The sequence below is a fragment of the Chelonoidis abingdonii genome, chromosome 4 (assembly GCF_003597395.2).
Source record: "Chelonoidis abingdonii isolate Lonesome George chromosome 4, CheloAbing_2.0, whole genome shotgun sequence".
Classification (NCBI taxonomy): domain Eukaryota; kingdom Metazoa; phylum Chordata; order Testudines; family Testudinidae; genus Chelonoidis; species Chelonoidis abingdonii.
The window spans coordinates 82,200,556-82,225,760 of record NC_133772.1 but is presented as its reverse complement, the minus strand read 5'-3'; the positions used below and the strand labels follow the sequence as shown (position 1 = coordinate 82,225,760).

The following is a 25,205-nucleotide window of genomic DNA, read 5'->3' as shown; positions in this document are numbered from 1 at the left end:
AGGGAGTCTGGAGGACCCATCATAGAGTGCGAAATCTTCAGGACGCACAGACCGGCTTAGGAACTTCTAAACCCGATGGAGGATGGGGGGGAGGGGTTCTGAAAGGGACGCACGCGCGCAAGAACGCGCACAAACCATAGAGTCGATGACCTCCTGGCGGTACAAACCGGCCTAGGAACAAATCATGCATTTTCCTTTCTGTCACACGGTGGCGCTGCGGCGAGTGAAGGGCACGTGACTACTCCTGCCCATTGTGCGTCAATCCGCGACATATGGAGGCGACAGAGTAGGAAAGGGTCCAACATCCGGGTCTTAGTTGCGCCGTGTTCTCTGCGCCCGGCTTCGCTGCGCTGGGGTGGAGTCAACTGCGAGAAGCGGAAGCGGAGTCCATCCCCCCACCCCCTCGCTTACCGGTCGTGGTGTCACACGTGACCGAGCCGGGTGGCAGCGCAGGCAGCAGCGGGTCGCGAGCGCCCTTCGCCGCGGTCAGGATGTCGGGAAAGGACCGGATCGAGATTTTCCCCTCGCGGATGTGAGTGACCCGCCCGGCCGGCCGGCGGCAGCTGCCGGGGCCCCTCCCTTACCGGAGCCGGGCTCCTGCCCCGGGGGCTCTGGCGCGGCGTCCCGGGCAGAGGCGGCTCCGGGGCCGGCGCAGTGACTGGAGAGCGGGCGGGCGGCGTCACGGTGGTAGCTCCGGACCAGTCAGGAAGCAGCAGGGCCCCTGCTCGGAGCCGCGCCGCCGGGGAGCCCCGGGGAGCCCGCCCGCTTGCTTCGCCCAGCGGCCCTGCCCGTCGCTGCTTTGCCGATGGGATTCCAGGGGGTGGGAGCCATGTCGGCCCGAGCGTGTCGCTTTTCCCGGCCCCCTGCCCCACCCGCCCGTCACGCTGCCCCAGGGAACGGCCCAGCCTCTGACACCAGGGTTGGGGATTCTGCAAATTTTAGGTTTGCTGTCTGGGTTCAGGGGCTGCGAGGCGCTGTGGGTGACTCGCCTCAGCTTTGTCACTCCCAGGTTCCAAGGTCGGAAGGGACCGTTGTGATCATCTGGTCCGACCTTCTGTGTAACCCAGGCCTAGGACTTCCCTGTGTCAATTCCTGTTTGAACTGGAGCTTGTCTTTTAGAAAAACATCTAGTCTTGATTACATCTGACTTGGCTCCTAAAGGGCAGCTGGGATCCCTGCATTTATTAGAAAAGTGCACAGCAAGGAAGGGGTTTGTGACAACCATGACAGCTTGTAACATTTGACTTGGTTGGTGAGCCACTTACTCCATATTGAGTAAAACCTCAGCCTTGTTGAGGTATGTCTGAAAAGCTGTAAGGGATTGATTTCCTGCAGAAACTGAAACTCGCCATACCTGTGCTAAAGGTTTTGAACTGAGATCCTGGCTAGTTTTTCATGTCAAATTCTGCTAATTTGTGCCAGAATCTCCAAGCATCTAACATGTTCTTGTAGTTCTCAGGCCAATACTCAAACCTTAAGCATATCAGATGGAGAACCCTATAGCATACAATAGCTTGCTGTCTGAACATCAGCAGTTGTATCAGCATAAGTTTCCATTACGGCTACTCCATCTTTTGTCAGTTCTGTCAGTTGCATTCCCTCCAAGTATCTTCAGTGCATTTGCAATCTTTTTAATGAATCCATTCAAGTGAGTATCACTGAGGAACTTATAAGCAAATGGGATTCTATCTTGTACCGCTACATTAGTCTCCAAAAAACTCCATCAAGGCCAAAATTGTAAATGGGTTCAAAAAATGGTTAAGAGTGCAACCCAAATGCATTAGTTGTCCTTAAGCCTCTGGGTGCCAGAAGCTGAGACTGGACGACAGGATGGATCACTTGATAATTGTCCTGTTCATTCTTTCTGAAGCATCTTGCACTAGCTGCTGTTAGGATACTGAGCTGGATGGCATATTGGGTCAGACCCCTGGTCCATTCTTATGATTTAAAAAATTGCCAGTGATGGAGAATCTTTTATGTTCTCTTTATGGAAACTGTTTCAGGAGAGGAGCATATGGCCAGTGAAGATGTGACTGTAGTTCCCTGTCTCTTACAGAGATGAGTGAATTATGACATTGCAAACCAACTTCCCTTTGTCTCCTTATAACCAGAGCTCCAAGTGGCTTACTTTTTGTAGCATTTTTATTGAGTGGTACAAATTCCACTGAATGCTACAAACATAAGAAAGAGAATTCTCAGAACCAACAGTTTTCTGGCTGTAAAAAAAGCTTGGGTCACATTAAGATATCTTCCATTTTATTCCCTTTTTTTATGGCACTCCCCTTTAAAATATAAAGTTTAAAATTAAAGGAAAAAACCGTCCATCACATAATGTACTGGGTTGCTCTAGAGCTGATCTCTGCAAACATTTTTCTGTTAAACACACAACAGGAAATACAGACCTCATAAACAGAGAGGTAAGATTTTAAGCTTCCTGATTTTGCCCATGCTCTATTTGTATTTGTGGACTGAGCATGAAGTTGGGAAACTAGATCAATTCTTCCTGGAGAAACCATCTCAGGATCGAGACTAGTAATGAGGCAGTCAAGGCACCTTAGAAATTCAGTTGCCATACAACTGGAGATTGAGGCCAGGTCTTTGCTAGGAATGCTTTGCCTGGCATAGGCAAAATAAGCTATTCTGGACAAAAATGTAATTTTTCCAGGATAACTGTATTTACACTAAGGACTCTTGCCAGCACAGCGATGTCTGTCAAAAATCACAGCTTATCAGAGACTGTAGTGTAGAGCTGGCTTAAGCTTTTGTAGAAACAACTGCTAAAGAACCAGATGGAGGACAGTTGAAGAATGTATTGGGTTTGCTTTTACTTGAAAGAGGATAGCTTTATGTAAGTTGGAAAATGAGGCCTGTGTTGGGGGGGAAACTCCATGCTTGGTGTTAAGCAAAGCCATGTATGAAGGCAGAACTTGACATTTATGGTCTTTGATATATAGCTGAGAATGGGGACATTCACTGAAATGGGCTTTTCCTTTAATTTCACATAGAAATTAACAATGTGGGACATGTAGGTTCACAGCTAATTGTGTTGACAGAGGAAGTCAGCTAAATAATCCCTATTCTCTGTAATTTTCCAGGTGCTGACAGCAAATGATTTGTCATGTAGTCAGATGTCTTTGACAAAGCATGGCGTATGGCCATCATTACAACAGAACGCAAGACAATTGAAAGTTTGAGTTATGAAACTGCTGTCTTGTAATGTCTCTACTCAAAAACTGTTCAGATTTCCAGGGTAGGAGCAACCAAACTTGGCCATGAGCAGGAGAGGGTCATTCTTAGTCTTGTATAAAATTGTACTGATCGAGCTTCTGTCAGTGTTAATACGTAGGTGGGTCCCAGCACATTATATTTCATCTTGATCTATGCGGTCAGTCTGCAGTCTATCCCTACATCTCCTTGTTGAAGTTGAGAGTAGCTGTGTGTGGTATATGTGGCCCCGGGAGGTTCATTGTTTTTGTTTTTTTTGTCTAGATATCTCCTTTTTCTATTGCTTGTCACGCCTGAAGCACAGATCACTAAAAGTTCTGCAGATGTGGATGCAGCGACTCCCCAGGTTTAGAATAGGTGTGTATCTCCAGCATACTTCCAGAAGAATATGACCAATTCTGAACTAGGGATATTTTGATAAAAAAAATTTTCTTTTGAAGTTCCTTTATGCAAAGTGAAACATGACTAATCCTTAGGGGCCAGAGAGCAGAACACAGGGTCTTTCCATATAGTATTCCGAGTACAAATAGCTCAGGGAAAGCAGGGTTAATGCTATGGGAAGGCATTTGAGAGTCTGGAGTTCTGTATTCCGTTCTTGACTCTGCGGCTGACTTGCGTGAACTTAACTCCTCTGATTCAGTTTACCCTTATGTGAAACCGGGATAACAACATTCATCTTCCTCACAGTAGAATTGTTTTTCAAAAAGCACTTCTGAGATCCTTGATCAAATTAGTGTGCAATATTAATGTACAACAACTGAGGCATAACTGACTTTTTTTTAAAAATTTTGAATAATAACTGTTGTATTCCAGATCTTTTTAAAGGCGACATCTCTGCTTAAGATCAAAAATGCATCCTATATAGCAAGATTATTATACTTAAACATAGGAGGACTTGAATTCATAGCTTCATTTGTAGAAATGCAGAATCATAGATGCTGGACACGAAGATAATCTATTAGGTTATCTGCCTTGTCTGGTTGCTGCTACTGCATTGTTCTCTTCACTTTGTTCACTAGTGCTCTTGTTCAGTTAAATTTTAAATGTCCCAAGTGATGGATCTTCCATGACCTTTTTTGTAGGGAGCCTGTTAGGTAGGTGAATTTTTTTTCACTGTTGTGAGCATTTTTGCAGTCTTTATAGTTATCTAGAATAATATTTCATCCTTAGTTTGAGAGCACGCGTGCGCTCACGCTCTTTCTCTAAAAATGACGAGCAGTGACTTGACTGGGGTCTCAGCAGAGAAGTAAACTCAAAGCAACTTCTGTTAATAAAGAGAGAAACTCTGCCTCTAATCTGTCTTTTCCTGAGTTGAACAGAATTTTTTACTCCATCTTATTGTTAGTAAAGTTTCTTATTGGCTTAAATCTTTTCTACATCAAAGATGCTTGGTGAAGTCTTTTGTTCTAGCAGTTCTGGCTTTTTCTTGATGGTAAACAGGACTGTGTTTAATGCACACATGGAGTCTGTTAAATCTTGCTTGGACTAGAAAACGAGCCAGCCTTTGATAGTTAGACCTTGGAAAAAGCCAGTTGGTGCACGACTGTTAAATCTCTGAATCTGTGTGAAATTCCAGATATTCAGTTCTTCTAAAAAGCAGGCTTCATTTTTATTTCCAGAATTACATTCTACTATGAACATTAAGAAGTTTCAGTGCAAGTTGGGTTCTTATCTGTTTAGGAATTTATATGGCCCATGTTGTTGTGGTATCTCAGTGTCTCACAGACATGAATGAATTTATTGCCCTCAACGTGCCTGTGAGGTAGAGAAATGTTATTTCTTTCTTTAGAGATGTGGAACTGATGTAAATGGAGATTAATAAGGCCATGTCTACACTGCCACTGTTGTCAGCAAAACTTAGGTCGCTCAGGGTTATGAAAAAAACACCCCCCTGAGCAACACCCCCCTTTAGCTGGCGTAAGGGGTAGTGTGCACAACGCTATGTTGGCGGGAGAACTTCTCCCACCAACGTAGCTACTGCTGCTTGTTGTGGGTGGTTTAATTTTGTTGATGAGTGAGCTCTTTCCCGTTAGCATAGAGCAGCTACACAAGGGATCTTACAGCAGTGCTGCTACTAGTGTAGACATGGCCTAAGTGTTTTTCCAAGGTCACACAGGAAGTCTGTGGGCTTGCCTTCACTGCAAAGCTAACTCGAGTTATAACTCAAGTGTTAACTCTAGCATGCGTGTTATGCCCGCTTTCTCTGTCTATAGGCTAGGCCAGAGGTTCTCACAATCTTTTTGGTGGCCTCAGAGTGCGGCCACCAACTCTTGCTGGTGGCTGCTCACACTTCCCTCCCCCCCCCCCCCCAAATACTTAATTAGTTTTAGGAAAAACAAATAAATATGCACATATACAGGTCCAAATCATAATTTATTTATCACTAGCAAGTAAGTCTGCTGTGAACAGTGATACTTGTAAGTTTAATATCACTGTTCACACTAGTTAGTGATAAATAAGTTATGAACATACAAGTATCACTGTTCACAGTAGACTTACTCAGCCCCAGCAAGCCTGGGGACAAATTAAGCTCTGGATTGGAGGTTGGGGTAGGTAGCAGGGGCCGGGGTGATGGAAATGGGGGGCAGAGGGAGACAGTGGGGTGTCAGAGACCGAAACCCTGTGGCTGGGGGCAGAGCCCAAAGCTGCATGGCCTGGGGCCTGCTGCCATGCAGCTGGAGCCTGCCGCCCTGCCACCCCAGGGCTGAAGACCAAAGCCTGAGCCCTCCTGCCCCTGGGAAGGTGGGGAACTCGCCATCTGCCTTCTCCTCCAGCGTTGTGCCCAACTGTCTACAGCAGGGGTCGGCAACCTTTCACAAGTGGTGTGCCCAGTCTTCATTTATTCACTCTGATTTCAGGTTTCGTGTGTCAGTAATACATTTTAACATTTTTATAAGGTCTCCTTCTATGAGTCTATAATATATAAACAAACTATTGTATGTAAAGTAAATAAGGTTTTTCAAATGTTTAAGATGCTTCATTTAAAATTAAATTAAAATGCAGAGCCCCCCAGACCAGTGGCCAGGACCCAGGCAGCGTGAGTGCCACAAAAAATCAGCTCACGTGCTGGCTTCGGCATGCGTGCCATAGGTTGCCTACCCCTGGTCTACAGAGGGGCGGGGCAGGGCCCAACCCCTGCTTGCAGCCCCAGTAGCCAACATCAAGGCGGTGCATCCAGGAACAACAGGGAAGGGGAGGGGCTGCAACTCATCTTTCCCCCTCCCCAATCACTGCCCAAGAGGCTATGGCCGCAAGAAAAGTCCCTGGTGGCTGCATTTAAGAAACGCTGGGCTACGCTATAGCCAAGTTAGTACAGCTTGTCAGCGGCTAACGCAACTATTCTGAGTAGCTCAAGTGTTCCACGGTGTGGCCCCTCTTGCTTCAGTAAGGTTAACTTAAGAGGTGCTAACTCTGCAGTGAAGACACAGCTTATAGCAGTGATGGAAATGGAACCTGTGACCTTGGTTTCGGTTCTCAAGTCTTCCAGGAGACTGAGTTTATTCTCAATCTGGACCTTTCAGAGGTTAGTACTTGCAAATTAGGATCACTTTCACCTGTCTCCACTGACTTGGAAATCTCCCACGGGATTTCTGAGGGTAGGGAATAACCCTACTTTCTGGACTGTGTTTGTTCTTTTCCAAAGGAGAGTGTGAGCTGCTGCTGAAAGTCTGGCTGCTGTTTCATCTTACCTGTTGCTGTGTGTGTGTGTGTGTGTGTGTGTGTGTTTTATAAAAATGTACTTGAGACACTTTAGAAAAGCCAATTCTCATTAGTCTGTCTATTGAAACCAAAGTCTCATGAAGAATTGTTTTTTTTTTTGTTTTTTTTTTAATGGTGTTTGGCATTTGAGAAGTGTGAGAAACCAGAATATTAGAAAGTAGAACATATGTCCTCAGGATGACAATGGGCTAGTATTGGTTCCTATTGAATGGCTCTAGAGAAGTTGCATTCCAAAGAATTTTGCTTGCTTATTGTGTGGCTTTCTATAATGGAATGGCTGAGCAAGGATCTGAATAACAGGGCACGTATGCAGCACTTGTCAGCCTATTGAGATCTTCAGCTTTACAAACACTAATTCTGTGACCCCCCCCCCCCCATCTGTGAGACAGGCAAGTATAATTCCCATTATTTACAAATGGGAAAATGAACCACATCAAGTGGCTGCTTGTGGTCAAGGAGACCAAGATGACTAACATGTCTTCAGATACTTCCTAATGTCTCCATTTTCCATGTCCGAAATGATTTTACTTTCTCCTGATCCTTCTGAGTGACAGAAAAAAAATCTTTTCCCCTGCTTAATAGGGCTCAGACCATCATGAAGGCTCGTTTGAAAGGGGCCCAGACAGGTCGCAACCTCTTAAAGAAAAAATCTGATGCTCTGACTCTTCGATTCCGACAGATACTAAAGAAAATCATTGAGGTAGGTGAATTCAGTTTCTACCATGTCTGCCTTGCTCTGTTAGGAAACTATCTATGTTGTGTAAACCATGCATTTCCATAATGCTTCCATTGAGATCACTTTCACATCGGTTAGAATTTGGTGCAATTTTGCAGGTAGTCTGCAGTCTGGTAAACAACACTGAAGAAGCTGCGCAAGGGGCCTAAGACTCTGTTTGGAAAGAGGGGTTTAAACTCCTAATCAGCCATAAACCCTGCTTCCTTCTGTACCCAGAGCTCCCTACAGACTCTCCTGAATTTTAGAAAACTGGCCAGTCCTAATGGTGTTAAGCATTATGAGACTGACTTTAACCTGCTTCCTTCACTCCATCTGGCTTGGGGAGGATGCTGTGGACCATCAGTATCAGCTGCATGGTTGAACAAACTGCTAAGTAGGGACAGCAAGCTCTATCCAGCTGGATCTTATCCTTTTTTTCTGTAAAGGCACAGTGTTAATATGGGTTTATGTGCAATCTGCAGCAGTAGGAGCAAACCCAAAATTTAACCATGGTCAGGTGAAATGACAAACATAATCCATGTTCAGCATCTACTTTTATAACTGAACTGTGTTCAGCATTGCGTTAGCTACAATTGCTGCTGACATCCAGGATTAGCAATGTTTCCATTTCATGGTGTAGATAAGGCCTCAGAAGTGTTGTATCAGGCTTCCTGCAGACTCAGTAAGGCAGGAGTGCGCTGGCTTATACTCAGTTTTTTGGCTTCACTAGTCTTTGTAAGTGTCTGTGGTAGAAATGCTTACGTCTTATCTGTGCTGAAAAGACTTGGAAAAAACAGATTTCCTGGTAGTTCAGCTGAATCACTGTAAGAAGTTGTTTGAAGCCCTCTTGTGCTGTGCCCATTTTTACTACCATGTTAAATCCTGGGATTCTCAGTTTACAGTAATATGGTGGTCTTACAGAGGCATGTATCCATCTTAAAGATAAAAAAAGTCACCTTTACATTTTAGTTTTTTGCTGCCTCCTTGGTGGGTATGACCCACAGTTGGGAACTCCGGGACACAGGATTCTTCTTCATTTGTCTTTAACTAGGAACAGCAAACAGCTGCTGACGAGTAATGTCCCCCTCTGAGGTGACTGGATTTCACCTGTAGGTTGACTGATTTTTGTTAAGTTTTTTAAAATTGCATCTCCGTTCTCTTTATAGACTAAGATGTTAATGGGTGAGGTGATGAGAGAAGCTGCATTCTCACTTGCTGAGGCAAAATTTACGGCTGGAGACTTCAGGTGAGGACCACTGATTTGTACTGTTCTGCTACATGGAGAATCCCCAGCATTCCTTTCCCAGGAAGAGAGGACAACCAGCAGGCTGTAGGTTCCACTTTTAGGAGAAGAGTGGAAGAAGGGAAAGTTCTGTAGTAGATGCTGGGAAAGGGAAAGGCAGCCTAATGATAAATTGGGTACCATCAATCAAGGGTGGGAGCATAAGGTGAGTAAAGGAGAGAAACAGTTTGACTTCCAAAGTGATGAATATTTCCTCAGCACAAACAAGCACATCAGCTGGTAGAAGCAGCTTTCAGCTAAGTGTAAGTGTACATGTAAATCCTCAAGTGAGCCAGTGGTTGCTTCTGCAGCTTGGAATTTAAAGTGCAGGGAAACTAGAACAGAAGGCAGGTCTAGTTTTCTCTCTCTTGCTCTGTATTGCTGAGTGTAGAGGCAGATTCTCCTTTTACATGGTTTTATCACCTCTCGGTAACTCCCAGGGAGATCTACCATGCTGATGTCATGAGGTTATATGTTGATGACTGTCTCTAGGGCAGTGGTCTCCAACCTTTTTACACCCAAAATCACTTCCTGGGTTTCCCTTAAATTCAGAACCTACCCTGCCCCACTCAACCACCCTGACAGTTGGTGGGGGGGAGGGGAGTAAGCACTGGAATAAATTGCCTAGGGAGGTTGTGGAATCTCCATCATTGGAGATTTTTAAGAGCAGGTTAGATAAACACCTGTCAGAAATGGTCTAGATAATACTTGTCCTGCCATGAGTGCAGGGGACTGGACTAGATGACCTTGAAGTCCTGTCCAGTCCTATGATTCTATGCACAGTCACACAAAATCCAACTTAATGCTGGAACCTTGGTCCAGATTTCACATTTTTTGGGTTCTCATGTAAATTAGAGCCATAATATTACTAAATATTTTTGTGTGGTTTTCTGCCAGATAAATAACTGTTTTCAGGACTTGATTTGAGGTTGGAAAGAGTCTTGATGGGCCAGGTGTGCAATATGCATTCTAGGTACTCGGCCTCTTTACATTTACGAACAGATGCAGTCTCCGCACTTAGTTTCATAGCTCTTCTCTGTTACTTTTAGATTTCTGTGTAAAAGCTTGCTTCATTGAACTGCTAGTGTGGGTGAGCTAATCTTCAGAAAACTCATTTCCAGAACTGGAGATTGCTTCCAGGAATCCTCGAAGCAGTTTGATTGCTGCTTAACCCTTGCACACAATGATGAATTCATGATTTGATTTTACCTAATTAAGGTGCATTTTCTTCTCTTCAGTACCACTGTGATCCAGAACGTGAACAAAGCTCAAGTCAAGATCAGAGCTAAGAAAGACAACGTAGCAGGTGACTATCTCCCCCTTTAGCAAAGTACAAGTATGTCACAGGCCCATTTATGTTTCCTGAAAAATACACTGATGGTTTGTAAACAGAATGTATGTCTCCTCTTCTGCATTTCTCTTCTCCCCTCCTTTTTATTACTAGGGATATTTGCATGTGAAAATAAGAACTTGGTGAACTACGAATTCATTTGGTCTCCATAATTGTTACAATAAGAGACTTTGCAGTCAGGGAAATAATCCAAGGCCACCCTCCCTAAGTCATTTAGTCCACTTTTGCAGGTGCCAGGTATAGTTTTCCACTGTAGCCTATTCTTCAGAACTTTGTCAAATACAGTTTTAATGTCTCAAGCAGCGGGGCTTCCACTGCTTTCCTCAGGCCAGCTGCACCGTGTTCTAGTAGATATTTCCTGTGTGGAAGCTTTTTAGTATCTGCGGCTCTAACTCTTGTTTGATTTCATCCCATTATTCCTACTTATATAGCCTAGACCACATTGAACAGTTCCTTTCAAATACTTGTGCAAGTATATTCCCCATAGACATCACTTAACCCAGCTACACACATTATGTAGCATTTTCTGATGTTTCCTCAGATCATTTTCTCAATCCACTTAATTTTTGCTCCTCTTCTCTATGCTTCCTCTAACTTATGAACATATTTTTAGTCTCATCAGCTGTATGAAGGACTTATCACCAGTTTGATTTGTAACATGCTTCTGTATACAACCCTTAAAATCTCATTGGCTGTTTTTGCTGCTGTATTCCATTATGGACAGAAGAATGGCCATGCTGGGTCAGACCTATGGTCCATGTAGCCCAATATCCTGTTTTCTGATGGAGGCCAGTGCCAGATGCTTTGGAGGGAATGAACAAAACAAGGCAATTTTGAGTGATCTGGTCCCTGTCATCCAATCCCAACTTCTGGCATTTGGAGATTGAGGGACACCAGAAGATGGGATTGTGTTCCCACCTATTTTAGCCATTGGTGGACCTATTAGCCATCTTCCATGAACTTCTCTAATTCTTTTTTGAACCAGCTTATTACTTTTGGCCTTCACAACATCTCATGGCAATGAGTTCCATGGGTTAACTGAGCACTGTGTGAGGAAATAAACCTGCTGCCTATTAATTTCGTTGGGGGACCCCTAGTTCTTGTTGTTTTGAAGGAGTAAATAACACTTTTTCCTCTTCAGGAACTTGTATTTTATCCCTCTTAAATCTCTTTAAGCATCACTGCTTCCAGATGTCTCAGAATATGCTCAGTTATACTGTGTGTGCATGTTCACCACTTCACAATAACCAGCTGCACCCCAAATGCAGGATTCTGCCTTTAGAAAGGGAAGAAGGATCTATAAATTCAGTCCCTTACCTTGCCTAAATGAAGTGAGAGTACATAAACTGCTGTCTGGTCAACTTTTGATGATCAGACAGTGCATAACTATTGGGCGTGTGTGTGTGTGTGTCCTGGACTCTAAAGATACATCGTTATGCCAGAAAATTCCATGCAAAGTGCCAACACAATATATTTACACTGAAAAATTGCCATCAGAGTCAGGAAACATTAAAAAATTGAATGCTCAGTGCTTACCGTAAAACATGGGTCACTTTTTATCAACCTAATAACCAAATAATATCAAACTGAATCTACATATCTGAATTTCTAATGCAACTTCTGGGACTTCTTTTTAAAACGCATTCCACAGTGGTGTGCTATGGTCCCTGCTTATCATAATCTCACCGTTTGTGTTCCCCCGTTGTTTCATTTGTACTTAGTATCAGCTCTTTGGGACAGAAATCATTTTATGTTTGTCTGATGCCTAGCACAATGTGGTGTCTGGGGCCTCAGAAGGCTACTGTAGGACAAATAATAAATTCTACTACAAGTCCAAATTCTTAAATTTAAATGCTTGTCTTTAGAACTACTAGACTGATTTTCTTCAAACAGCGATATGCTGGGTCTCAGTGAGATCTAAAAATAATATAAATTTGGAATTTCTATTTTCAGTCATTTGAGTTACCTTTCCTCGCAATTTCTGACTGGAAGATAAGAAAATCATGGCTTTTCATATGCAAGTGTCTAAGCCAAGTTGGTTCAAACTTTTTTTTAAATTGACTTCTAGCAGGGAGAGCTCAAGCTCCCAAAGAATTTAATGTTAGCAATGGGAGAAGGAAGAGGCTAGAATTGAAGTTGAAATAACATAAGCTATAGCATGTCCTGCCTCTGTGTGTGTGTGTGTGTATGTGTGTGTGTAAAACACACACAAAACAAAAACCTGTAGTCTGAGAACCAAATAAAACATTCAGTGATTTTTACACAAACTCTTGTGTGTCTTTTACAGGTGTAACTTTACCAGTGTTTGAGCATTACCAAGAAGGAGGGGACAGTAAGTACAAAATTAATGTTTTATGTCTTCAGGTGCTTGTGAAAAATACCTGGGTGTCCTGAAAACCCTTTATCAGTGAAACCCTGACAGCACAGGAACTGATAATTCAAGCTTTCTCCATGTTGCTTTGCTAACGCTGACCTGTAGGGGTTGCCTTTGGGGAGTGTAGCTTTGGTCGTCACTAAATCTTTGGTCTGTATGCTGAAATCGCTAATAGGAGGTTGCTCCTGATGCACAGACCCCTGTCTGTGCGTGACTAGGTGGGATTAGCAGACCCTATAGACCACTGAACAGCCATCCCACAGTAATGGTGGTCAGTAACTACTACTGTTTTCTAGATTAGAACTGCTGACTGAGGTGTGAAGAATTCAGCATTCCATTAGCAGTCCCATAAGCATCCCTGTACTTGTGCTCTCTATTTTGTTGAGAGGCTTCATTCTTGCTAATGCCACTATTGTTTGATGGGTTATTTCAGGTTATGAGTTGACTGGATTAGCTAGAGGTGGGGAGCAGCTGGCAAAACTGAAGAGGAACTATGCCAAAGCAGTGGAGCTGCTTGTAGAACTGGCCTCGCTCCAGGTAGGTGGGAGCAGAAGATGAGCTAAAGGGGGTCTGGTTTCTCTCAATTGTTCGATGGACAGTCTTGGGGGCTAAGGATGATGTAACCCCTTGGCCTCTGAGCTGTGTGCGTGGAGACCAAAGGGCTGCAGTTTTCCCACTATACTGCACTTTTTCAGTCTGTCTTCTCTCATTGGGGTCTTGAGCATCTTTCCTTTTTCTACCCTACCTCTCCCACACCTGCAGCTGTTGCTGGCAGATACAGACACTGATTGCATGTTAATCTCTCCTGTGGATCTGCTTGGTCTTCTACAGCCTCTCCTCCTGAAATATGTGAGAGACTGAATGGCTGCTTTAGCTACTCACAAGTATAGCTCTGCAGGGGCCTTTTTGTGGCCAGTTTTCTTGCTGTTATTTTGAACTCTTAAGATGCCTGGCTAGTAAATGCCCCCCTTCGGGCTACTGAGATGTGTAACACTAAGTTAGTTACAGCAAATATTTAGGCACAGCGTACAAACCTGATGTCCATGAGAATGTACCTGTTTGCACAAAGGCAGAGCAGAATTTAGCCTTTAAAGCAAGCATGCTTGGCTCCCTGAAGCCATCCATGCTTGTTGGGTGGTAAAAATACTGACTCATTTGTTTTTGTATTATTTAATCTCACTTTATCAGACTTCATTTGTTACGCTGGATGAAGCTATTAAGATAACAAACCGGCGTGTGAATGCTATTGAACATGGTGAGTGAGTTGAAGCCTTTCTTCTTAACTGATTTTGAGCCTCCTTAGGAGATGAAGAGCAGTGTAGAGTCCTGGCAACTGTTGCTCTTTGTTGGTCTGCTTTGCTGTTATGGGGATTTCTGCCATGATCGAGAGTTGCTATAACAATATTACGTAGGCAGAGAATAAACCAGGAACTATACTGTAAATAAAAATCCCAGTGTGGATTACGCAGGTTGCAAGTCTTGCAAGGACTAGGTGAGGGAGCTGTCCTGCAGTCCATAGACCATTTGCTGGTGCTGCATGGATACCTGTCTAACCCTGCAATGCTGATTCTCCTCGTTTTCAGACATTACATTGCATTGAGATGTACAGATATTACCGTTGTCATTTTTCCATATAAGCAATTGCTTTTATTGTCATAGGGATGTTAAGAGACTTTGAATGGGGTGGGAATAGGAGGTGGTCAGTCATAGATCCTAGTGAGATCCCTTTCGTGGCCCCCCACTGAGATCTAAAGCGTGTGTGTTAAGATCTCCTGGGGTGTGTTAAGCTTCTGGACCCTGAATGGATGCTGGGGTCCTTGGGCACATCTTCTGTTTAGCATCCCCCTTCTGAGTGTTGGAACCCGCTGTCCAACTGTCTCGCCCTGCTGGGCACAGCGCTGACCCTTCAGACTGCCCAGTACTCAAACAGCCTCGTCTCCCAGAACTCCACCCAACAGGTGCGAAGCTTCTGGTTTACAGTTTAACTCTCTCCAGGGTACACAGTGTTGACTGCTTCACAACTACCATCTCACTCTTTGTTCAGTCTGTCAACTTCATGCTCTTTATATTTAAGCATGTAGAGCACAGGACAGTACAGATCACACAAAACAATAAAACCTTAAACATAATGTTCTCACTAGCTCACCCTTCCTTGGGAGATCTGTGTTGTATCTGTCAGCAGGCAGAATCTTTCACCCCCTTGCCTACCCTGCCCCTCATAGTACTCTGGTGCAAAATGGCTCTTACAGCAGCCCCCTTCCCACCCCCCCATACACTCAATCTCCTCTGTGATACCCTTCACAGAATCCTGTTGGGATCACTTGTTTCCTTTGTTCTGCCTCTTGATTATTCTATTACTGTCAACTGCTTTTCAAACAAGAAGGGTCCTTGCCTGGTCCTCAGCATTGAGGTGCCAGGCTCTGCATAGCTCAAGTAGTTGTTTTTATCAGCTGTTCAAAATTCATTTTCCCCCATCTCTCCACTATTCCTTTCCTGAAAAACTTGAGACTTTTCTCCCTGCTTTTCCTTTCTGCAGTACTTGCCTTTACTGTTGTGGCACTTGCAGCCATTCACACTGTCACATTGTCACCAGATATGTCAGTCAGCACAATTCTCATGGACTCTTTTTTCCTCCTATTACCAATTACTTTGTTACTATGTTCTGAGGAATTTTGAGAATTCCTTATGCAGGAAAGAGAAGACTCTGGAGTTACGACTGGGTTACAACTATCATTAAAGTAACTTTAATGACATGCTTTGTCTCAGCTTCCTTCTGGTAAACATCTCAGATGTACAGGGTAATAGGTGCTATAGAAAAGCTTAAGGCAGATTGTGTTTCTGCTAGGAAAGACATGTCTTTAAACACAATTTCATATCCTCTGTGCAAGTGCATTACTCCTGTCTCTCATTTTGCCTTTGGTGTCATCCCTGGCTCTGAACTCCTTGTCCTTCCTGTTCCTGATGTTGGCAGATCTGTCTTTTGCCATTCTGCTGTGTTGCCTGTATACAACCCTGCTGCAGGTCCCTCTACTAAGCCATCCAGTTCTAACCTCCTGCCACTTAGATTATTTCAAGGGCCTCCTCAAGACCCAGCTCTTCAGACTTTTTGCCTTTTCAGATTCATAAAGAAGCATGACATTGAACTCCACCCTCAACTCCTTTGCTGCACTGCTTACTTCAGGAGTCAGTTCTAAATTGTTCCCTTTGTTAAGCAATGCAGCTTTCCATGGACTTGCTCAGTCAAACTTAGACATCATGTCTTTTCTTCCCCTCACTGCTCACTCACTTCACTCATTTAGCAGTGGCCTCCTCCCTGGTCTTCCAAACAAGCTTGACACTGTGAGAGACCCTTCTCCTTTGCAGATCCTACTGTTGGCAGTAGTCTTTCAGAATTGACTAGCACTCATGTCAAAGCTGTGCTGAAAATGTCATCTCTTGCTCTTGTCCTTATGACTGAATTTAATGTGCCATACCATGCTGCTGCACCACATACTGTCTGACATCCTTGTATCTGTTGGCATACAATTTGTATGAAAGATTGCACAACACTTAAATTTATAGCACCCTTCATTCAGGGATCTTATCATGCACAACTTAAAACATGGCACTGTAAAGTTTAACTTTGCGCAATGATGCTATTGCAACCATTCAGGATAAGAAGTAGTGGGTAAAAGTCACATCCAACAAACTGCTGAAAGAACCTGTGGTAGAACATATGGCAGCAGAATGCAGTTTCTAAAATTGAAATTTGGCCAATACGCTGGTGTTAAGACCTTCATTGTTATGGAAATGGCCTGAGATCTTGATCTCCAAGAGTTCAGGACGTTAGTAGTCAAAGATCTTGTTACATCTTATCCGAGAGAGATCACCTATGGCAGCACAGTACTCCACTCTCAGGGATATTGGTTCCATACCTACAGAACTGAGATGGACTTGCAGGCCTGGCCTTTTAGCCTTATCTGAGGAGCTCACAGTATAAAATCGTATGGATGTAGAAAGAAAGCAAATCAGTCTTATTATTGTAGGACAAGGATGTGAAACTGTGAAATGAAAAGTTTAAGTTGGACAGGGCGGGAGGGGGAAGTTGTCAACAAAAAATAGTTACTGATTTCACTACTTAGTTCTCCTCATTCAACCTCCATTGGAAGCCAGTGCAAGCTGGCTCCAATGAATTATTGGTGGAGGTTATGAAATGCTAAGCCCTGTTAAAGAAAAGTGTTTGGTTTCTCCCTCTTAATGAAACACTGCAGTTCTTTCTGTCAAAATAAGGGTAGCATTTAAACTGTGACAAACAGATCACTGGGCTGACTTTGAATGTATGTGATCTCTCCTCACTGTACAGGTTGTGTTTGCATGATTAATATGGTAATTATTCGTATGTCTTAGTGATTATTCCCAGGATTGAGCGCACACTGTCCTACATCATCACGGAGCTGGATGAGAGAGAGCGAGAGGAGTTTTACAGGTAAGTGATGTGAATGGAGGAGGTTGTGCTGGCCCCCTCCCTTTCTTCTCACAAATTGACTTTTGAGACACAGAAATAGTGATGAGGTAGAGAAGGATAACTGTGCAGTAGGCTAAACTATTGATGTTCTGCTTTTAGAAACTATCCAGTGCTGTCCAAGCACAGGTTCACAGCCACTTCTCTCCTAGATGGGAATACCTCAGCCACTATGCTGTGTGGTCCTTGACACCTTGTGCAGAGGCCTTGGGTGGGAATGGTGGAGCACTGCAGTGCATGTTGAATGTCCTGCTTTTAAAGACCTGTTCTGTAGATCTAGTTCCCCTCTCATCTCGGATGCCATGGGAGTTTGTTGCTCTCTGCCACCTTCCCTAGCTGCTGTGGCTGCTCCTGTGTGTGCTGCTTGCAGAGCCTTGACAAGAGAACTGATGGAGCCACTAAAAATCAAACCTTAAACAAAATGGTGCTTTCCTTGTTTCCAGCTGACAAACAGAGCAGGTGCGATTCTTTCAAAAAGAGAGTCTAGTGAAAACTTTAAAAAAAACACTTCCTAACATTTTCCCTTGAGAGTAATTGCTGTAGGTGCCACAAGGATGTGATGCAATCACAGTGGCAGGTGGGAGAAGTGGCCTGTGCAATTGTGAATGGGGGAGTGGAGGTTGAGCCCTACTCTACTCTTGTGCTATTATGATGTGTTCACCACACAAGTGTGAAAACCCTCTTGTTTAGGGAACCAAGAAAAATACTAGCTGAGTTTGATGTATGATTCTGCAAAGTTTCAAGGGCTGTGGTGAGAGAATCTTGGAAAAGTCAAGCTTAATGTGGAAGGACTAGGACATTAGTACCAGGTTAAAGGGGGCACAGTTAAACACGAACATCTTTCTGTCCTATGTGAAATTCAGCTTGAAGGAAGCTGGCTCATTCATCTGTTGTACTCATTTCTGTTTACTCTTATTTTAGCATTAAGCTTTCTCAAATCAACTTCTAAAAAGGCTCTCTGTCTCATACTTGCTCTTTCCTGATTTTCTGTTCCTTTGCACCTTTATTCTTTCCTTGTGCTGACTCCTTCCCCCAGATCCTGCCTGTTCTCCCATGAATCCCAACAGGTGTCCTGGATAGAACTTCTCCAGTCACTGTGGGAGGGTTCAGAGGTTCTCCAAGCCACATCCCAATCAGTCCACTCTTTTGGTGGCACAGGGATGGCACTCTTTGTGGGGTAATAAGACTCTTGTTTAGCTGAATCTATAATTGTGGGTGTAGTCCTAGGCTTTGTGCCATGGGAAGGAAATTGTTGCCTGTTCGAGGCAGGTGATCTGGTGCCAAGAAGCTGAAGTTTGAGGAAAGGTTAAAAGAACCTGGTCTCTTTCTTGCTGGGGGAAAATGTGGGTTGTTGGGTTTCTTTTGGGTAAGAGGTTTTAAGGTTGTTACTGTAGCTTAAATTGGAGGGTAGCTGAAGCCAGTTGCTCAGTTCAGATCTAAGGTTCAAGCTAAGAATAGGAAAGTAAGGAGTAAAGTGCAAGCAGGTTGAACTAGTTCACTCCAGAGTAACATGCCTATAGAATGCCAAGTGTATACAGGTCAGATGTCTCTTTTGCTGGAGTAGGAACTGAGGTATCTTCAGCCAAGAATGATTTTTACAGGTCAGCATATTGGGGCCCAGAGAGCACTTTGCTGTACCTACATAACCTAACAAACAAATGTATTGCATCGTCTGTCTTTCCCAGAAGCTCCCCAGAGGACTGATGGAAAAGCCAAACTGTTGGAGCACATCTTAACTTCTTAGGAAGAGGCACCATCAATGCAGACATTAAATATCACCCCAATTCTCTTACTGCAGGTTAAAGAAGATCCAGGAGAAGAAAAAAATATTGAAAGAGAAGAGTGAGACAGAGCGGGCCTTACGGAAAGCTGCTGGGGTGGAACATGAACCTGCCAATCTCTTAGCAGAAGAAAAGGATGAAGACCTCCTCTTTGAGTAGCTCCGTTGGAGGGGGAGACCCAGATGGCAGTGTGTTAACTGATGTAATTCTGGATACTGAGTGGCTCTTCATTTGGTGTATTAGCCTGTGCGCTCCATTGGTTGTGGTTTTTCCCAAGATGAGAACTCTGGGAGCGTTTTTTGGTGGGGTGTGGAAGCAGAAAAAGGAGACTAACAGGAGTCTGGTCTCTTTGGTATAAGGGAGAGGTTCTTCCTACTGCGAATCTACCACCAGCTGTACGCTTTTTAATGGCTACTGAATCTGTACTGCTGTTGATTAAGGATGTATTTATAGCAATCATACCCCCTTTTCTCCCCTTCCTACCTTTAATACAGTGGAAAACAACCTATGTGCATGTTAACAGGTGTTGCTACAATTAACTTGCAAACTAATGATAGAAAAGCTGGATTGTTCAGGTTAACCTTGTTGCAAAAATCCACACACTTGTAACCACTTGCCTGGAAGACACCTTCCATGTTGTGTAACTGTGAGAAAATTAATGTCTGTGCTGTATGATAGTAAAATAATTAAATGTTACTGTCTAGTGTCCACTCTAAGTAGGAGACAGTGTTGCTACTTTCATGACCCTGGAAACAGTGGCATAGCAGGTTCCGTAACAGGACAAGCTTTGCTTTCTAGCAAATGTACCTTAATCCTGAACCAGAGGGGATCACTTCTGTCATGAAGTGATGAAGGGGGATAAGTGCTGTGGATCACATTCTAGTGTAACCTTGACAAAGCCATTTTCTATAGGCTACTGAGCACAACAGGGACTTTAGAATCCTATATAAAGCTGCTAAGTATAGGTAGACAAGGCAAAAATAAGTCATTCCTATTCTTCTGTTGTTGAGGGGTCAAACACAGCAGTACAAGAGCAACATTATTTATGGTATTTCTTACGTTTGGACTGCATGAGTTTGCAACCTGAATGTAGGTGGGAGCAGGACTGTACTCTGTGTGGTATTGTACAGGATTATAGCTAGAGCTCTGGGGAGTTGGAACCTCAAGCCCGGGGTGTGTGTGAGGCTGCTGCTGGGCTTCAATTCCCACTTGACTATGAGCACAGCCCTAATTTGCAATCTTCCCTATCAGCTACATGCATGCCCCTGAGCTGTGCCCACACAGTTAAGACACTTGTGTTACTTAGTTTGAGCTTAAGGGGCACTTAGTGCTTTTAAAAACATTACAGAAGAATGGAACTCTTCAACTGAAATACTTAAGCATTTACATTCACCAAGTCCAAAGCAGCCTTTGCTTATTTGCCTGCTGAGCAATGGCAGAAGAGACTTCAAGAGTAGCTGTCAGATAAAAATTGTGATTTATTTTGTCTAAATATTTTACATTTTTTTTTTACATAGTGTGCAGATACATGATACAGAAGAACAAGTTGGGGCTAACAGGTCACAGTAAAGTTCTTGTCAAGTCCACATCTTATATTATACACCTATTCATAATCTTTGTCAGTATTTGTTCTTTAATTCAGATAAAATGATTTTTTTCAATAAATCTGGATTGGTAAAAAAGATACCTTTCAGCTGGCTATTAAACAGCTGACAATGCCCAGTGTTTTCTTCCAGTAATCAAGTCTGTTTTATTCTTTTACCCCCTGAGGGGACTGAAAGGACACTTCCTTCATGACAAAATGGTAGAAAATGCTTTCCTGCTTACTTCATGTTCAGGCAATTCAGGGTCAAACTCTAAAACTGGTGCTAGATACGTCAGTTCAGTGAGCCAGGTCTGTTCCTCAGTGCTGCTCCAGCATGCCCACATAATTGGTTACAAAGCCAACAATGACTCCTATGGTCTTGATCATTTCATTTCCATAAATGGATCTCTCTGAAATACCACAACACTCCTTGCATACTTCAAAAACAAAGAGGGTACAACTAAACATCTCACAACCTACTGCATTCCAAAGCCTGCTCAAAGTCTTTGAGGAAATTCAGGGGAAGGGTAGGAAAGAAAAAGGGGGTGAGATTTACCAGCATTCACAGCATTATTTAACACCACAATGTAACACTGAATGTGTCAGGGTTCAGTAATAGTGAAATTTTGATAATTCACCTGTGACACCTTTAAAGATGCCTTTCTAAAGATTGCACTTTAACAAGTTTTCACTCTCTCAACTGACTGTAGATTACATCTCTTAGGTTGTAAAAAGGAAAAAAAAGCTAAACTTGGAAGGGCAGAATTGCTAGATAACGGTGTAGCCCCCTAGTCTGGTGTGAGACAGCTACAAAACTCCAGAGTTAATACACCTGCAGTGTGAGGCACGGAGCCACTACTTTGAATACTTGACTCAGAGCTAATTTAGTAACATGCTAGCTGTTGGCCCAAATATGATATGGAGTTCATTTCAGTCTTCCAACACCTGCCTTGCTGGAGGTATGTTGGTGAACATGCTGTGACAGAGAAGAATCATAAGGTCCATTCATTAAGATAAGATGTACTGTGGTTCTAAAACCCAACTGAACAGCATATAACTTCTCTCCATAGGCAACCAACTTGCTGGGGGTCTTCTAGGTTAACTGCAGACAGAGATTGTACTATATTTCACCCTGCTCTACAGGAATGATAGTGTACTAAAAGTGACTTAAAACAACCGTTTATACTCATTCTCTATGTAGCCTAGAGCACTTCATTCAGCTATGGCCACACAGAAGGCAAAAGAGTTTTGCCTAGATTTGTTCTTTGAAGAAAATATATACACAAAACAAGACTGAAAAACTAATTTCATTCCTCACTGTTACATTGAATTCAGCTACACATTGACATAACTCCAGTGTTTAACTGTGGGAACAAGGAAACACTGTGGCTAAACAAGAAGAGAATCAACATTCACATTCAAGACTGTTCATGCTTTCCCCAAAACAAATAAAAGCTAAAGGTAACATTATTTCATTTTAATACTTGGAATAGCCCTGCTGCAGATGTGACAGCTGCACAAGTTTCACAGCTCAGGCTAGTCTGTAGGGACATGCTGAACTTGGAACATGCTAGGATATAGACCTAGCAATACACGTGTTTCCATTTCTCAAGTTCTTTTGGTAAGGTTACTGGTTTACTTACAGTAGCTACATTCAGCAGTTTTAATTCCAGTTAGTTACATGTAGGACCATTACCCACAAGACATACCAGGGCCAAAAATAAAAAGACACTAACCACAACTGCCCATTCAGTATCCTTTATGTTATAAACATAAGAACTGTTTACATTATCAGGAAGAATTTTTTTAAAACCGCACATTTTATAAGAATGTCTTTTTTTAATAAAAATATAACCTCTGCCTTCTAAACATCTCTACAAATCTGTGGGGAGCAATGGCTCCCAAATCAACTGATAAGCTTTAAAGAAAAACAAAATTCCATAAAAATATCATATCTAAAGATCAGTATATATTCTTTTTTCATTGGACCTAAGGTTAATGTGCAGTCAAATTTGATTTACAAAGTCTGACTAAAAAGACACAAAGGGTTGAAATATTTACATTATACACATTTTCCAAATTACAGTGCTCTCAGAAAGTGGAATGTAAATAATTAAAAAAATAAATTCAAGCCTAACCAGGCAGCTTCAGACCAAAGTGGCACCTTATTCTGTGTATTTTTAAAAGGGGAGAATTTCTCATAAACCTTAGTGTCTCATGCAGATTATTTCTCTGCCCAGTGTTTTTGTAAAAGGTATATTCACAAACTACTATCATGGGCCACAAAGTCATTAAGTTAACAGTGTTAAATAATATTTATAACTATATGACAACATGGACTGTATATATACATACATTTAAAATCTTTAGTTTTTAAAGAAAGGTGATTGTAGATAGAAAAGGTAAAGCAGCTGCTAGAAAGGCTAGTTAAATTGTTAAAAATTGTACTGGCTTGTTCAGAGCTTCCATTTCTAGTCCAAAGATGAGAAGAAAACCCAGACAAATAATCAGTACATCATTCTGTTCATGAACTGCCTACTGGATTTTCTTCACTAATACACCAACTATCAAGGGGTGCACCCACAGAGGTCTAGCACTCACACTGCCACCTACTATTTAAGTTGTATTGATTCATGTGCAATCTCCCTTTGACAGACTGCTGGATAGAAGTCTGCTTGTCCCTTAGAACTAGTTTTTTTCACCGTAACCAGGTGGATGGCACCCACTGAGGTTCTGTGTCAAGTTTGTTTATTAAACGAAGTAGCTCCTGATATGCCTTATCAAGATCAGAATTCACAATCGCTGTGTCAAAGTAGTGGCCATTGTTCTGTTCCATCTCTCTGGTCTTCTCTATGATTTCTCTTAGTTCTTCTGGCTGTAATGAAAACATAGGAGGAATTAATTTATGTGGTATAATTTATGTACATACACACTCCACTTAAATGTTCACTGTGAAAAAATAGTATAAAACTATTCATTAGGGGATTGTAAGGTCTTGCACCCAATTTTTATGGCACAGGCAAGTTTGGCCTGGAAACTGCTACAGAGGGCTAGAAAAATTTAATTCCACACAGAATGGTTAAAAATGTATGAAACTGTACTACAACAACAAATATTTTTACAGCAGCCGTGTATTTTAATAAGGGCAAGATACGAGACATTTCGGTGCATTTTAATAACTATCCAAAATTTGGTACTTTTGTTATGTGTGTTCTAAAAGACTTTAAAGTCTTTAGCAGTAGTTGGTCAGGAAATTCCACTGATCATGCCCAGTCTTATTGCATTACTAGATGATGATGCAGTATTGAGTGAAAAAAATGTTTAAATACACAAAAGGAAAATGATAGAATGATTATTGCAATTAATTGTCCAGCAAATAAACGCTCTTGAAGGAACCAAATAAAAGAAAAAAAAAGGTTTCATATAAAATAAGGGGTAAGATTTTCAGAAGTGCCAAAGTAATGTATGAGCCAAATTCTCATTAATTTAAACAAAAAAAAACAAAGAACAAAACACAACAAAAACCAAACCAGTGATGTGAAAGAGATAGTACTGAGATACTTTATTTAGATTACATTACAGAAATAGGAAGAGGTCACTCACCCTGTGCAGTAACTGACATTCTTCAAGATGAGTGTCCCTGTGGGTGCTCCACTCCAGGTGTTGGTACATCCCTGCGCCTTCGCTCGGAGATTTTTGCAGCAGTACTTGTACTGGCAACGCATGCGCAGAGCCTGCCTCCCCACTCTGAGTATATCATAATAGTACACATGCGTGGCTGGTCTCCTCACTTCCTTCTCTGCAACGGAGGCTACCCCAACTCCAAAGTAGAGGGAAGGACAGTGGATAGTGGAGCACCCACAGGGACATTAATCTCGAAGAATGCCAGTTACAGCACAGGGTGAGTAACCTCCTCTTCTTCGAGAGAGATGTCCCTCTGGGTGGCTCCACTGCAGGTGACTTAAAAGCAGTGTATCTCAAGGAGGTAGAGTAGCTACACATCTAGTGGAAGGAGTTCTGATGGAGGCTGGAGGTGTAACTTGTTTTATCTGATAGCACAGTTAGATGCAGTCAGAGATCCAGTTTGAAAGTCTCTGGGTAGAAATAGGTATCCCTTTGGAACGCTCTGTGATGGAGACAAAAAGTCTAGAAGAGCTTCTAAAAGGTTTGGTTCTATCCAAAAGGAAGGACAAGGCCCTGCATACATCTAACGCATGCATTGTGGCTTCAAAAGAGTTTGCATGTGGTTTTGGAAAGAAAAAGTCAGTAGGTGTATTGGCTCCTTAATGTGGAATGAAGAGTGAACCTTTGGAAGAAATTTGGGGTGTAATCTAAAGGTAACCTTGTCCTTGAAAAATAGTGTATATGGTGGATCTGCCATAAGGGCTGCTATTTCTCCTGCCCTTCTGGCGGAGGTAATTGCCACTAAAAATGCTGTTTTCATAAAGAGGTGTAAAAGGGAGCAGGTGGCTAGTGGGCTCAAAAGGTTGTTGAGTTAGGCAGGATAATACTAAATGAAGGTCTCATAGAGGGGTAGGCGGTTTAATGTCTGGGTATAGGGTTTGGAGTCCCTTGAGGAAACACTTGGTGATCGGATGAGCAAAGACAGAGGTATTGTCGATTCTGTCACGAAAGGTTGTAACAACAGCTAAGTGGACTCTGATGGAGCTG

At 42.7% G+C, this 25,205-nt stretch overlaps 2 protein-coding genes across 5 annotated transcripts in view; one reads left to right on the top strand and one right to left on the bottom strand.

Moving 5' to 3' along the window:
• The first annotated feature begins 141 nt into the window (after positions 1 to 141).
• ATP6V1D (ATPase H+ transporting V1 subunit D) lies at positions 142 to 19,645 on the top strand. Its single transcript, XM_032774729.2, has 9 exons — positions 142 to 532; positions 7,528 to 7,645; positions 8,827 to 8,906; positions 10,181 to 10,248; positions 12,581 to 12,625; positions 13,101 to 13,204; positions 13,856 to 13,922; positions 17,054 to 17,132; positions 18,967 to 19,645. The coding sequence occupies exons 1-9, from the start codon at positions 492 to 494 to the stop codon at positions 19,106 to 19,108; spliced, it is 744 nt and encodes a 247-aa protein (XP_032630620.1). The 5' UTR covers positions 142 to 491; the 3' UTR covers positions 19,109 to 19,645.
• Positions 19,646 to 21,524: 1,879 nt separating this feature from the next.
• PALS1 (protein associated with LIN7 1, MAGUK p55 family member) overlaps positions 21,525 to 25,205 on the bottom strand; it is a 140,706-nt gene continuing 137,025 nt past the window's right edge. For all 4 annotated transcript variants that reach the window (XM_075065348.1, XM_075065347.1, XM_075065349.1 and 1 more), the window contains 2 exons: positions 22,086 to 23,409; positions 21,525 to 22,047 (listed from right to left, as the gene is read on the bottom strand). In XM_075065348.1, the coding sequence (XP_074921449.1) occupies positions 23,233 to 23,409 (177 nt within the window). In that variant the 3' untranslated portion in view covers positions 21,525 to 22,047; positions 22,086 to 23,232. The remainder of the gene's footprint in view (positions 22,048 to 22,085; positions 23,410 to 25,205) is intronic.